The 15,099-nt window shown below is 40.3% G+C and overlaps 1 protein-coding gene across 2 annotated transcripts in view; it reads left to right on the top strand.

The window, feature by feature from the left end:
* ASAH2 (N-acylsphingosine amidohydrolase 2) overlaps positions 1 to 15,099 on the top strand; it is a 98,025-nt gene that overhangs the window by 14,639 nt on the left and 68,287 nt on the right. For both annotated transcript variants that reach the window (XM_081233047.1, XM_081233048.1), the window contains exons 5-7: positions 11,958 to 12,134; positions 13,390 to 13,517; positions 14,880 to 14,957. In XM_081233047.1, coding sequence (XP_081089173.1) covers positions 11,958 to 12,134; positions 13,390 to 13,517; positions 14,880 to 14,957 — 383 coding nt within the window. The remainder of the gene's footprint in view (positions 1 to 11,957; positions 12,135 to 13,389; positions 13,518 to 14,879; positions 14,958 to 15,099) is intronic.

Consider the following 15,099-nt stretch of genomic DNA (forward strand, 5'->3'; position numbering starts at 1 on the left):
ACCATATGACCCAGCAATTCCACTCCTGGGTATATATCTGAAAAAAATGGAAACACTAATATGAAAAGATATATGCACCCCCATGTTCATGGCAGTATTATTTACAGCTGCCAAGATGTGGAAGCAACCTAGGTGTCCATCAATAGATGAATGGATAAAGAAGCTGTGGTGTATATACATATATACAATGGAATACTACTCAGCCATAAAAAAGAATGAAATTTTGCCATTTGTAACAACATGGTTGGACTTGGAAGGTATTATGCTAAGTGAGATAAGTCAGAAAGACAAATACTGTATGATATCACTTGTGTGTGGAATCTAAAAAATAGAACAAACTAGTGAATATAACAAAAAAGAAAAAGACTCACAGATATAGAGAACAAATTAGTGGTAACCAGTGTGGAGAGGGAAGAGGGGAGGGGTAATGTAGGGTTAGGGGATTAAGAGGTATAAATTATTATGTATAAAATAAGTTACAAGGATATATTGTACAACACGGAATATAGCCAATCTTTTATAATAAATATACATGGAGCATAACCTTTAAAAATTGTGAATCACCATATTGTATGCCTGTAACTTATGTAATATGATACATCAACTACACTTTAATTAAAAAAAAAAAGAGCAGGGAAGAAACCACAGTGCCTTTCATAACCCAGGCTCAGAAGATGCACACCATCACTTTCACCCTGTTCTATCCTTAGAAGCAAGTCACCAAGTCTAGTTCACACTCACAGGTGGGAAAGTTATACTTCACCTCTTGAAGCCAGGGGTATTGAAGAATCTGTGGACATACAGTACTTTAAAAGTACAACACAGGGGGCTTCCGTGGTGGCGCAGTGGTTGAGAGTCCGCCTGCCGATGCAGGGGACACGGGGTCGTGCCCCGGTCCGGGAAGATCCCACATGCCGCGGAGTGGCTGGGCCCGTGAGCCATGGCTGCTGAGCCTGCGCGTCCAGAGCCTGTGCTCTGTAACGGGAGAGGCCACAACAGTGAGAGGCCCACGTACCTCAAAAAAAAAAAAAAAAAAAGTACAACACAGGGATTCAGGAAATGGAAACTAGAGGAAAATTCAAAGTGGAAGTGACACTTAAATGGGGAGAATTTTAAATGGTTGACATGGGGAGGAAAAGCTATCAAATCAAGGGGACAACATGGACACAGAGAGGCACAAGGGAGAAATGTAGATGTATTTGAAGAGACAGAGATTAGTTCTATTAGGACACATGTAGGCATGTAATTGGAGATGTACCTGGAAGTTGTGTTGGTCATAATTTGTAGGGTCCTGGGATGCCAGGTTGTTTTTAATTCTGTGGGTGATGGGGATTCTTAGAAAACCTTTGCGTGGAGGAGTGATGCAAACACAGTTGTACTTTAGGATGATTAATCAGACAGTGATGTTTGAGGTGAATTGTAATAGACTAGAGCTAGTGGTGAAGACACAAATTGGCAGATTCCTTAAATTAACATCAAGGCTCTATTGATAAGAGTCCAGTTGGGAAAACAGTAATCACACTAGGCATTTCAAACAGGGGATTTAATATGGGGGAATTTTACAAGGTGTTAAAAGGCTGAAAGAACTAGAAAGGGAAACTAGCATGGCAGGAGGGATTTAAGCTTTGCCTGTCCATTTCCCCTATACTATGTAATGCTGGCATAAAAGTTTTAAACCAATGGGACAGCAGTGAGACTATATGGTGGTAAAAAGTCAAATTAAATGCTAATGGGATTTGGGGATGAATTGGCATAAAAGCTAACACTTGACATAGTTCCTGTGACGAGTCAGGTATTGGTCTAAGTGCTTCATATATATTAATTCATTTAATCCTCCAAACAACTGTATAAGGGAGGTACTATTATTATGTCTTTTGACAGACTGGGAAACTGAGTTGCAGAGGACCAAGTAACTTGTCCAAGTGTATGCAGCTAGGAACTGTCCGAGGTGGGATTCAAACGTTGACATCTTCCTGCCAGAGCACGTGCTCATTACCATAGCACTATACTGTTTTTCTGAGGAATCAAAAATGGTTCTGGGGGCTTCCCTGGTAGCGCAGTGGTTGAGAGTCCGCCTGCCAATGCAGGGGACATGGGTTCGTGCCCTGGTCTGGGAAGATCCCACATGCCGCGGAGCGGCTGGGCCCGTGAGCCATGGCCTCTGAGCCTGCGCGTCCAGAGCCTGTGCTCCGCAACAGGAGAGGCCACAACAGTGAGATCCGCGTACCACAAAAAAAAAAAAAAAAAAAGGTTCTGATTGGGAAATGGTGGGGTCATTAAGTAGAAATAGAGTCAAAACAGACACTTTGGGGTGGAGTGTGGAGGGGATAGTAGGTTAATGTATTGGGTTGTAGACCACTATGAAGTTAATACTGGGCACCATTTAACCATCTCTTCCTATTTTTACTTCCCCTTACAATCTGAGACCCAGAGGAAAGACCTATAAATGAACCCACTTACTTATCCCAAGTTAAGCCAAGGGGAAAATGTGAAAAATAACGGTAACTAAACTAGTGCCATTAAACTTATTATAACACCTGTTTGTTTTTTTTTTTTACATCTCTATTGGAGTATAATTGCTTTACAATGGTGTGTTAGTTTCTGCTTTATAACAAAGTGAATCAGTTATACATATACATATATCCCCATATATCCTCCCTCTTGCATCTCCCTCCCTCCCACCCTCCCTATCCCACCCCTCTAGGTGCTCACAAAGCACCGAGCTGATCTCCCTGCACAACACCTGGTTTTAGTCAGATTCTCTGTCTCAGTTTTGAGATTGATGAAATTTCCAGCATGGAATAAAGATTAAAGAAGATCCCTGAGCAGTGAGGCAGGACAGGAAAGCAGCATGACTTTTCTGACTCTTTCTATGTCATGTTCCCAGGAGTGTCAGCAATAGGAAATGGAATGGAAACTGCAGTCGAAGAAGTGAGCAATAGACATTAATGTCACTTCTTTGCTCTATGTTAAAATAGCCCTCCTTTCATGAAGTAGGAAACATGCTACTTATAATGGCTATTGGCAGGCATTGTTATTACATGATTGAGTTTTTAATTTTTTTCTTTTTCCCCAGAAGTCCCACATGTCTGACTTCATATCAGAGACTGTAGTTTAGGATAAGATTTCTGTAAGCTGTTTGTAGTCTTTTTCTTTTGTTTTAAAATCCAAGATTCATAATTTCTATGTTTTCAAGAGCTTGATTCTTGCATAAACCTGAAAAAATGCACTGAATTCTAAAAATCCTAATGTTACAGTTCTTTAGGAATAAAAATGTGTGGGACAGGGAGCTCTAAAGTTGACTGGCAGTTCCTTCTTTTCCAAGACCTTCTTGTCTTGGTTACAGAATTGTAAGAACATCAGCTTTTGACTTTCGTTAAGCTTCCATGGTGTCCATTCATTGATTGTTTTGCCTTCTCCAAACAGACATTTATTCTTCATGAAGCAGTCATACTTACTGTGTGAAAGAATAGGTAAGAGTGATGAAGAGTTGGGGCTGGAGTTAGGATCAAACAGAAGGAACATGGAACCTTATTGGGATGGAGAGTGTGGGCTGGTAATGTTGGTCTAGTTTTACCCTATTTCCTTTCCACATTTGCCTTGTATCACATGGTTGCTCATGTGGATGTGGTAGCCTAGGAATCAGTGTTTGGGGCATGGAGAGGCTAATGAGGCATGAAGATGGTTTGTAAGATCTCCTTCCTGATTCAATGACCACGTGACTTAGAATGAGGGTGGTGGAGCTCTTCACCTAAAATAGAAGAGGTTGAATGGATGTCTTTATGTATTTTCAGTATATAGCACACCAGTTGCTGCTGCTTCCTTATGTACCATTGGTGTGCTGGAACTGGCTTGTACCAGCTCATGAGAGCTGATTGTTAAATATTTAGGAACTTTGTGAGTTAGTGGTTAAACTTTTGGTAGCTTGAAATTCACTATGGTGAGTGTATTTGTGCCACAGAAATTGACAGATGATACAAATGAGGGCTATTCTTTTTTCTTTCAGAGAAACAGTTTATCAACATACTACTGCCTATACCATACTCAAGGTGGACAGCATTGCTAATCAAAAAAGGTACTCTTTTGGGACTTCCCTGGCTGTCTGGTGGTTAAGATTCTGCGCTTTCCGGAGCCCAGTGACGGGCGTGGGACGCTGGGGCTGCTGCTGCTGCCGCCAAGAAGCCTGTGTGCGAGCGCAGGTCACTGCCCACACCGCCCTTCCGGAAGCCTGTGCAGCCCGCCACTGCCGGGGTCCCGGGATCCAGGGGCGGCTTCCCTGGGAGAACGCACGGCGCGCCTCGGGCTGGTGCAACGTCACGCCGACCTCTGCCGCTGCAGGCTCGCCCCGCACTCCGTGCCCCTCCCTCCCGCCCGGCCTGAGTGAGCCAGAGTCCCCGAAGAGGCTGTTCCTTTAACCCTGTCCTGTCTGAGCGACGAACAGACGCCCTCCGGCGACCTACAGGCAGAGGCGGGGCCATATCCAAAGCTGAGACCCAGGAGCTGTGAGAACAAAGAAGAGAAAGGGAAACCTCTCCCAGCAGCCCCAGAAGCAGCGGATTAAAGCTCCACAATCAACTTGATGTACCCTGCATCTGTGGAATACATGAATAGACAACACATCATCCCAAATTGAGGAGCCAGGAGTCAGTGCTGTGCCTCTGAGGTGGGAGTGCCAACTTCAGGACACTGGTCCACAAGAGACCTCCCAGCTCCACATAATATCAAACGGCAAAAATCTTCCAGAGATCTCCATCTCAACACCAGCACCCAGCTTCACTCAACGACGAGCAAGCTACAGTGCTGGACACCCTATGCCAAACAACTAGCAAGACAGGAACACAACGCCACCCATTAGCAGAGAGGTGGCCTAAAATCATAAAAAGTCCGCAGACACCCCAAAACACACCACCAGACATGGACCTGCCCACCAGAAAGACAAGATCCAGCCTCATCCACCAGAACACAGGCACTAGTCCCCTCCACCAGGAAGCCTACACAACCCACTAAACCAACCTTAGCCACTGGGGACAGACACCAAAAACAACGGGAACTACGAACCTGCAGCCTGCAAAAAGGAGACCCCAAACACAGTAACATAAGCAAAATGAGAAGACAGAAAAACACACAGCAGGAGAAGGAGCAAGATAAAAACCCACCAGATCTAACAAATGAAGAGGTAATAGGCAGTCTACCTGAAAAAGAATTCAGAATAATGATGGTAAAGATGATCCAAGATTCTATTTCCCAGATCCAAAATCTTGGAAATAGAATAGACAAAATGCAAGAAACAGTTAACAAGGACCTAGAAGAACTAAAGATGAATCAAGCATCGATTAAAAACACAATACATGAAATAAAAAATACTCTAGATGGGATCAATAGCAGAATAACTGAGAAGAACGGATAAGTGAGGTGGAAGATAAAATAGTGGAAATAACTGCTGCAGAGCAAAATAAAGAAAAAAGAATGAAAAGAACAGAGGACAGTCTCAGAGACCTCTGGGACAACATTAAACGCACCAACATTCGAATTTTAGGGGTTCCAGAAGAAGAAGAGAAAAAGAAAGGGACTGAGAAAATATTTGAAGAGATTATAGTTGAAAACTTCCCTAATATGGGAAAGGAAAGAGTTAATCAAGTCCAGGAGGCACAGAGAGTCCCATACAGAATAAATCCAAGGAGAAATACGCCAAGACACATATTAATCAAACTGTCAAAAATTAAACACAAAGAAATCATATTAAAAGCAGCAAGGCAAAAACAACAAATAACACACAAGGGAATCCCCATCAGGATAACAGCTGATCTCTCAGCAGAAACTCTACAAGCCAGAAGGGAGTGGCAGGACATAATTAAAGTGATGAAAGAGAAAAACCTGCAACCAAGATTACTCTACCCAGCAAGGATCTCATTCAGATTTGATGGAGAAATTAAAACCTTTACAGACAAGCAAAAGCTGAGAAACTTCAGCACCACCAAACCAGCTTTACAACAAATGCTAAAGGAACTTCTCTAGGCAAGAAACACAACTGAAGGAAAAGACCTAAAATAACGAACCCAAAATAATTAAGAAAATGGGAATAGGGACAAACATATCGATAATTACCTTAAATGTAAATGGACTAAATGCTCCCACCAAAAGATACAGATTGGCTGAATGGATACAAAAACAAGACCCATATATATGCTGTCTACAAGAGACCCACTTCAGACCTAGAGACCATACAGACTGAAAGTAAGGGGATGGAAAAAGATATTCCATGCAAATGGAAACCAAAAGAAAGCTGGAGTAGCAATTCTCATATCAGACAAAATAGACTTTAAAATAAAGACTACAGGAAGAGACAAAGAAGGACACTACCTAATGATCAAGGGATCTATCCAAGAAGAAGATATAACAATTGTAAATATTTATGCACCCAACATAGGAGCACCTCAATACATAAGGCAAATACTAACAGCCATAAAAGGAGAAATCGACAGTAACACAATCATAGTAGGGGACTTTAACACCCCACTTTCACCAATGGACAGATCATCCAAAATGAAAATAAATAAGGAAACACAAGCTTTAAATGATACATTAAACAAGATGGACTTAATTGATATTTATAGGACATTCCATCCAAAAACAACAGAATACACATTTTTCTCAAGTGCTCATGGAACATTCTCCAGGATAGATCATATCTTGGGTCACAAATCAAGCCTTGGTAAATTTAAGAAAATTGAAATTGTATCAAGTATCTTTTCTGACCACAATGCTATGAGACTAGATATCAATTACAGGAAAAGAGCTGTAAAAAATACAAACACATGGAGGCTAAACAATACACTACTTAATAACGAAGTGATCACTGAAGAAATCAAAGAAGAAATTTAAAAATACCTAGAAACAAATGACAATGGAGACACGACGACCCAAAACCTATGGGATGCAGCAAAAGCAGTTCTAAGAGGGAAGTTTATAGCAATACAATCCCACCTTAAGAAACAGGAAACATCTCGAATAAACAACCTAACCTTGCACCTAAAGCAATTAGAGAAAGAAGAACAAAAACATCCCAAAGTTAGCAGAAGGAAAGAAATCATAAAAATCAGATCAGAAATAAATGAAAAAGAAATGAAGGAAACGATAGCAAAGATCAATAAAACTAAAAGCTGGTTCTTTGAGAAGATAAACAAAATTGATAAACCATTAGCCAGACTCATCAAGAAAAGAAGGGAGAAGACTCAAATCAATAGAATTAGAAATGAAAAAGGAGAAGTAACAACTGACACTGCAGAAATACAAAAGATCATGAGAGATTACTATAAGCAACTCTATGCCAATAAAATGGACAACCTGGAAGAAATGGACAACTTCTTAGAAATGCACAACCTGCCGAGACTGAACCAGGAAGAAATAGAAAATATGAACAGACCAATCACAAGCACTGAAATTGAAACTGTGATAAAAAATCTTCCAACAAACAAAAGCCCAGGACCAGATGGCTTCACAGGTGAATTCTATCAAACATTTAGAGAAGAACTAACACCTATCCTTCTCAAACTCTTCCAAAATATAGCAGAGGGAGGAACACTCCCAAACTCATTCTACGAGGCTGACATCACCTTGATACCAAAACCAGGCAAGGATGTCACAAACAAAGAAAACTACAGGCCAATAGCACTGATGAACATAGATGCAAAAATCCTCAACAAAATACTAGCAAACAGAATCCAACAGCACATTAAAAGGATCATACACCATGATCAACTGGGGTTTATTCCAGGAATGCAAGGATTCTTCAATATACGCAATTCAATCAACGTGATACACCATATTAACAAATTGAAGGAGAAAAACCATATGATCATCTCAATAGATGCAGAGAAAGCTTTCGACAAAATTCAACACCCATTTATGATAAAAACCCTGCAGAAAGTAGGCATAGAGGGAACTTTCCTCAACATAATAAAGGCCATATATGACAAACCCACAGCCAGCATCGTCCTCAATGGTGAAAAACTGAAACCATTTCCACTAAGATCAGGAACAAGACAAGGTTGCCCACTCTCACCACTCTTATTCAACCTAGTTTTGGAAGTTTTAGCCACAGCAATCAGAGAAGAAAAGGAAATAAAAGGAATCCAAATTGGAAAAGAAGAAGTAAAGCTGTCACTGTTTGCAGATGACATGATACTATACATAGAGAATCCTAAAGATGCTACCAGAAAACTACTAGAGCTAATCAATGAATTTGGTAAAGTTGCAGGATACAAAATTAATGCACAGAAATCTCTGGCACTCCTATATACTAATGATGAAAAATCTGAAAGTGAAATCAAGGAAACATTCCCATTTACCACTGCAACAAAAAGAATAAAATATCTAGGAATAAACCTACCTAAGGAGACAAAAGACCTGTATGCAGAAAATTATAAGACACTGATGAAAGAAATTAAAGATGATACAAATAGATGGAGAGATGTACCATGTTCTTGGATTGGAAGAATCAACATTGTGAAAATGACTCTACTACCCAAAGCAATCTACAGATTCAATGCAATCCCTATCAAACTACCACTGGCATTTTTCACAGAACTAGACCAAAAAATTTCACAATTTGTATGGAAACACAAAAGACCCCGAATAGCCAAGGCAATCTTGAGAACGAAAAATGGAGCTGGAGGAATCAGGCTCCCTGACTTCAGACTATACTACAAAGCTACAGTAATCAAGATAGTATGGTAGTGGCACAAAAACAGAAAGATAGATCAATGGAACAGGATAGAAAGCCCAGAGTTAAACGCACGGACATATGGTCACCTTATCTTTGATAAAGGAGGCAGGAATGTACAGTGGAGAAAGGACAGTCTCTTCAATAAGTGGTGCTGGGAAAACTGGATAGGGACATGTAAAAGTATGAGATTAGATCACTCCCTAACACCATACACAAAAATAAGCTCAAAATGGATTAAAGACCTAAATGTAAGGCCAGACACTATCAAACTCTTAGAGGAAAACATAGGCAGAACACTCTATGACATAAATCACAGCAAGATCCTTTTTGACCCACCTCCTAGAGAAATGGAAATAAAGACAAAAATAAACACATGGGACCTAATGAAACTTAAAAGCTTTTGCACAGCAAAGGAAACCATAAACAAGACCAAAAGACAACCCTCAGAATGGGAGAAAATATTTGCAAATGAAGCAACTGACAAAGGATTAATCTCCAAAATTTATAAGCAGCTCATGCAGCTCAATAACAAAAAAACAAACAACCCAATCCAAATATGGGCAGAAGACCTAAATAGACATTTCTCCACAGAAGATATACAGACTGCCAACAAACACATGAAAGGATGCTCAACATCTTTACTCATTAGAGAAATGCAAATCAAAACTACAATGAGATATCATCTCACACCAGTCAGAATGGCCATCATCAAAAAATCTAGAAACAATAAATGCTGGAGAGGGTGTGGAAAAAAGGGAACACTCTTGCACTGCTGGTGGGAATGTGAATTGGTACAGCCGCTTTGGAGAGCGGTATGGAGGTTCCTTAAAAAACTAAAAATAGAACTACCATATGACCCAGCAATCCCACTACTGGGCATATACCCTGAGAAAACCATAATTCAAAAAGAGACATGTACCAAAATGTTCATAGCAGCCCTATTTACAATAGCCCGGAGATGGAAACAACCTAAGTGTCCATCATCGGATGAATGGATAAAGAAGATGTGGCACATATATACAATGGAATATTACTCAGCCATAAAAAGAAATGAAATTGAGCTATTTGTAATGAGGTGGATAGACCTAGAGTCTGTCATACAGAGTGAAGTAAGTCAGAAAGAGAAAGACAAATACTGTATGCTAACACATATATATGGAATTTAAGAAAAAAAATGTCATGAAGAACATAGGGGTAAGACAGGAATAAAGACACAGACCTACTAGAGAGAGAATGGACTTGAGGATATGGGGAGAGGGAAGGGTAAGCTGTGACAAAGTGAAAGAGCGGCATGGACATATATACACTACTAAACGTAAGGTAGATAGCTAGTGGGAAGCAGCCGCATAGCACAGGGAGATCAGCTCGGTGCTTTGTGACCGCCTGGAGGGTTGGGATAGGGAGGCTGGGAGGGAGACGCAAAAGGGAGGGGATATGGAAACATATGTATATGTATAACTGATTAAATTTGTTATAAAGCAAAAAATAAAAAAAACCAAAAAAAAAAAAAAGATTCTGCGCTTTCACTGTAGGGGGTGTGGGTTCGATCCCTGGTTGGGGAACTAAGATGCTGCACGTCCCCCTCCCCCACCAGAAGGCACTCATTTTTTGCTAAGCTCAGATTTGGATTCAGAATCCTTCTCAACACACTGCTTTGGATAGCAACCACCCATGAATGGGGACTGAGTGCATGAGATAAGTGGTATTTGCCAGCTCTGCCATAAATGACTCTCCGTCATTGTCCCTGGTATTAGGTGATAGTATCTTACACTGAGGAAGGTTGCCTGGGATTGACACTTTTGCTGGAACATTTTAATAATTTTTGACATGAAGTCAAGGCGTCTTTCACAGAGAAACCACAGTAATACCAAACTTCAGATTACAGTTGATTAAAGCATAATCAGATATAAGTATTCAGCACTAATGTAGCATTTGAAGTCAACTATACTTCAATAAAAAAAAGACATTTGAGCCAAAAAAAAAAGCTACTCAGCAACATCACTAATTTTTTCTTTTGTTTTCTTGATGTGTATATACCACCCAAAAACATTAATTATTCATCTGGATGTTCATTGATTAATTCAATGAACATTTACTGAGTCTCTTTGGATTAGATATCTATTGCTGTACAGCAAGTCATCCAGAAAACTCAGTGGCTTAAAACAACAATAATCATGTATTAGTGCTCAGGATTTTTTGTGGATTAGGAGTCCTAGAATGGCTGGGTTGGATGATTCTGACATATTAGAACCACAGTCTCATATCATTACTTTTGTATCATAAAGTTGAACTTGGATGTTGGCTGGGGCTGAGGTTGTTTGAAGCTTGCCTGAGTCTGAAGGGTCACCTTCTATGGTTGTTCACCAAACGGCTAGCAAGTTAGTGCTGACAAGATGGTTCCTTTCCACATGGGCCTCTCCACAGGATTGCTGGGGTGTCCTCAGGTCACAGCGGGTGGCTTCCCCAGGCCAATAAGTGTAAGTGTCTGTGTCTGGGAATATTGAGTTCTTCATTTTGGGAAGTGAGTCAGTAAAGAGGACTTTGTTGTGCTCCCGAGATGCTTTACCCCCTGGTATTGCATGACCAGTTTGCTCTCTTCAGTTAAGCCTCTGATGAAAGGTAACGTCTTTCGGAAGATCTTTCCTCACTAACACCTATCATGTTCTTTTGCCTTACCTAGCTATATTTTTCTTCATAGAGTTTATCACTGTATAATATAATATTGCATATTTATTTATCTTTCCCTCCTTAGAATAAAAACTTCTCCAGGGTAGGGACCTCATATGTCCCTAGTGCTTAGAACAGTGTCTGGACAATGAGCAGGTGAGAATACTGGTTCTACAGTTAGACTTGGATCTAGACTCTGACTCTGCTCTTTATTAGATCTGTGGGTAAATTATTTAACTTCTGTACATGTCAATGTTTCCAGCGAAAGATAAGATTAAAAATGCCCACCTCTTGGTGGTGTTATAGAGACTTTTAAATGACATGATGTATGTAATACCTAGCATTGTGCTTGTACAAAGCAAGAATCTATAAAATGTTAGCGACTGCAATTATTGTTGATGTTGCTGTTACTGAGATGATAAACTCAAGCATAGAGTGAAAGGTCACTGACAGGGATGTCACTGATATGGCTCAGTGGTTAGACTCATCAGAGCTTTTTCTCAGGCTATGCTCCTATGTTATTCCTCTTCTTAGGTTTGTTTTGTTTTGTTTTCCTTTCTTAAAGGTCCTGAAGAGGCTGCAGAGTAAATATGGCTCCCTGTACAGAAGAGACAACGTTATCCTGAGTGGTACTCACACACACTCGGGTCCAGCAGGATATTTCCAGTACAGTACATTTGTGATTGCCAGTGAAGGATTTAGCAATCGAACTTTTGAGTACATCGTTGCTGGCATCATGAAGGTAGGCAAGGGACCCCAGAGGACCCCAATGTTCTTTAGCATTGCTTACAGTGTTTTAGGAGTGGTGTGGTATGCTATGGAGATTCCCTATAGGATCTCGGTCTGAGCACAGTCTTAGCACCTACTTCCCTTTCTCCTTTTTGACTCCCTTGTAGCTTCTGGTTCTGAGCTGTGGGCTGCTACTCCCGAGGCACTGATTGATTGGGAGAAGAGGGTTCTATGGCAGTAAGCCTCATATTGTCACCCAAAGACACAGAAAACATTTTGTGTCGAACCCTTATAAATTATAGGGTCCCACATAGTCAGTTCTCTGCAAAAGAAATCCACCAAGGAACTCAAAGTAATTACAAATAATTTCAAGCCTTCCTGGTATTTCCCAAAGAGCATAGAAGGGGATCCAATTTACACCACACACCCTCATTTCTCAAGTCCTCTATTGTAGCTCTAGACTGACATGGGGCTCTGAACTGATACCCTCAAACTCTTCTCCCATTCCTGCTTTGGGTAGCTTTCACTACTCTCTCCTGTCTTCCAGGTAATTATTTTCTCTCATAGAATCCTTGCTAATGTTTTCTTCATTCCTTTGTCTCTCAGGTTTAGTCTCTCTCTACTTTTTCTCATAAAATTACCACCATCCCTGCCCCCAAATCCAGGGATCCATTTGGCAAAGGAAGAAATGTCTTTACAACAATGTTTTTCAAAAAGCAAATAACAGTCTATGAATGGCTTTATGAAATCAATTTCATAGGTTGTGATAAGCTTTAAAAAAGGAACTAAAAGAGATTGGAAAATAACATAATGCATGACACATAGGGTATAGTTTGTATTGTGAACTTTTGTTTTAGGATACATATCTTGATGTGTATTAAGTTATGATGAAAAATGTATTAATTACTGTATTTCTCAGTCCAAAAAGTTTGAAAAACTCTGCCTTAGAGGGTGTGGGCAGGAGGATGGAGAGTTGTAAGGTCAAGTCTCCCATTTTGGCCATCTGAAATGGCAGGCAGTTCCTGACTTGGCAGTCTTGAGACACTCAGGTCGTTCCCTATACACAGCATTTCCTCATGTCAACCCTGAAGGTCATGTCTGTTACCCCCAGAATGACACCAGCCCTGTGGTTCTCCAGCTTTCATCCCATAGCAGGGACAAGTTGGAGACAAAAGAAATTGTCCACAGGGTTCTTCTGTTTATATCAACTAAGTCCTAATGCCCACCAGGATTTCTAACTTTACAATCTTTTTTTTTTTAACCTATAGAGCATTGAGATAGCACATGCAAATATGAAACCAGGCAAAATCTTTATCAATAAAGGGAATGTGGATGGTGCACAGATCAATCGAAGCCCTTCTTCTTACCTTCGGAATCCACAGTCAGAGAGAGCAAGGTGAGGGTGCAATTATCAAAATAAAATCATGTGTTTCCTTTAGGAACCAGCAACAAAATCTAAGAACAGGGTTGTTACTTGGTGGGTATGGTGAGATCCTGAAAGTGTATTAAAGCTGAAATAATTTAAAAACATGCTGATAATCTAAGACAAGCAGAAATAAAAAGAGAATGCAGAAGCACAGACCTGCCTATGCACATGTCTTCCCCCTTTGCTGGATGTGGGAGTCAGATGTGAATGTTAGAAGGACTCTGGGCTTTCAACGAAGGCACAACTGTGGTCTCATCTTAGCTTTGTCACTTCCTAGTTGTGTAACCTTTAGAGATCCACTTAAATCTTAATTTAGGGGTTCTCTGCTTCTCATCTGGAAAATATAAAAATGTGCATAACATATATTTATTTGACTAATGAATAACTATTTTTATTACATTATTCAGAAGAAATTATTTTAGTACAGGAGAATGTAGTATGAGAGAAGAGATAAAAGAATAAAGCAACTGGTGTGAAGAGCAAGACATAAAACTGGCATAATTGAATGGGACAACTAAGGAAGACCATTATTTTTTAATTTTTTATGGGATGAACGAGGTTTGTGGCAGAAGAGAAGTACTTGGCTACTATGGCAGAGTAAAATAATATCGCAGTTCAACTTGACATTTCATATTTGTCTCTATATTTTTAAAAAGATTTCAAAGGAGTTGATTTTTAGAAAATATAATCTGATTTCCCTTGAAAGGATATAAAAGAACCCTTTAGATTGTAGGTCAGGAATGATTTTGATTTTGCATATTCCCCCCTATTTTTAAGAGATTTCACTAATATTTAATATGAGTAGATATTTCAAAGACAAATCCTTTTTTTTTTTTTTTCTTTCTTTTTTTTTGCGGTATGCGGGCCTCTCACTGTTGTGGCCTCTCCCGTTGCGGAGCACAGGCTCCGGATGCGCAGGCCCAGCGGCCATGGCTCACGGGCCCAGCCGCTCCGCGGCATATGGGATCCTCCCAGACCGGGGCACGAACCCGTATCCCCTGCATCGGCAGGCGGACTCTCAACCACTGCGCCACCAGGGAGGCCCGACAAATCCTTTTTTAAAGAAATAATATATGCTATATAATATTGCATATTTTACATAAAAATGTATATTTCATCTCCAGTTAGCTGCCCTTTTGCTCACAGTTGCAAATCATTTCTTTAGCTGAGAAACGAGATCCTGGATGCAGTTTGTAGAACTACAGAGTGTCAGGGAGCCTTGCTTACTGAGAGTCATTTTGGTTTTGGTTTTTGTGTCAGCTCCTGTTCTGTCATACATGAGGGCCAGGCTCTAACCTAGAACTCACTAAGTTTCTCTGTTTTGCTGACTAGGTATTCTTCAAATACAGACAAGGAAATGGTACTCTTGAAAATGGTAGATTTGAACGGAGACGACCTGGGTCTTATCAGGTACTCTACTTACTTAAAAAAAAAAATTTCTGTTTGAATGATTTTCCTTAATTACAGGGGGGAAAAAGAGACCAGAATAGTGACAGGAGAGGCTGAGAATAAGCTGAGTGGTTGAATCATATCTGAGGTCCAGCCATGGGCC

Source organism: Mesoplodon bidens, assembly GCF_964165515.1.
Source record: "Mesoplodon bidens genome assembly, chromosome: 1".
NCBI classification, from domain to species: domain Eukaryota; kingdom Metazoa; phylum Chordata; class Mammalia; order Artiodactyla; family Ziphiidae; genus Mesoplodon; species Mesoplodon bidens.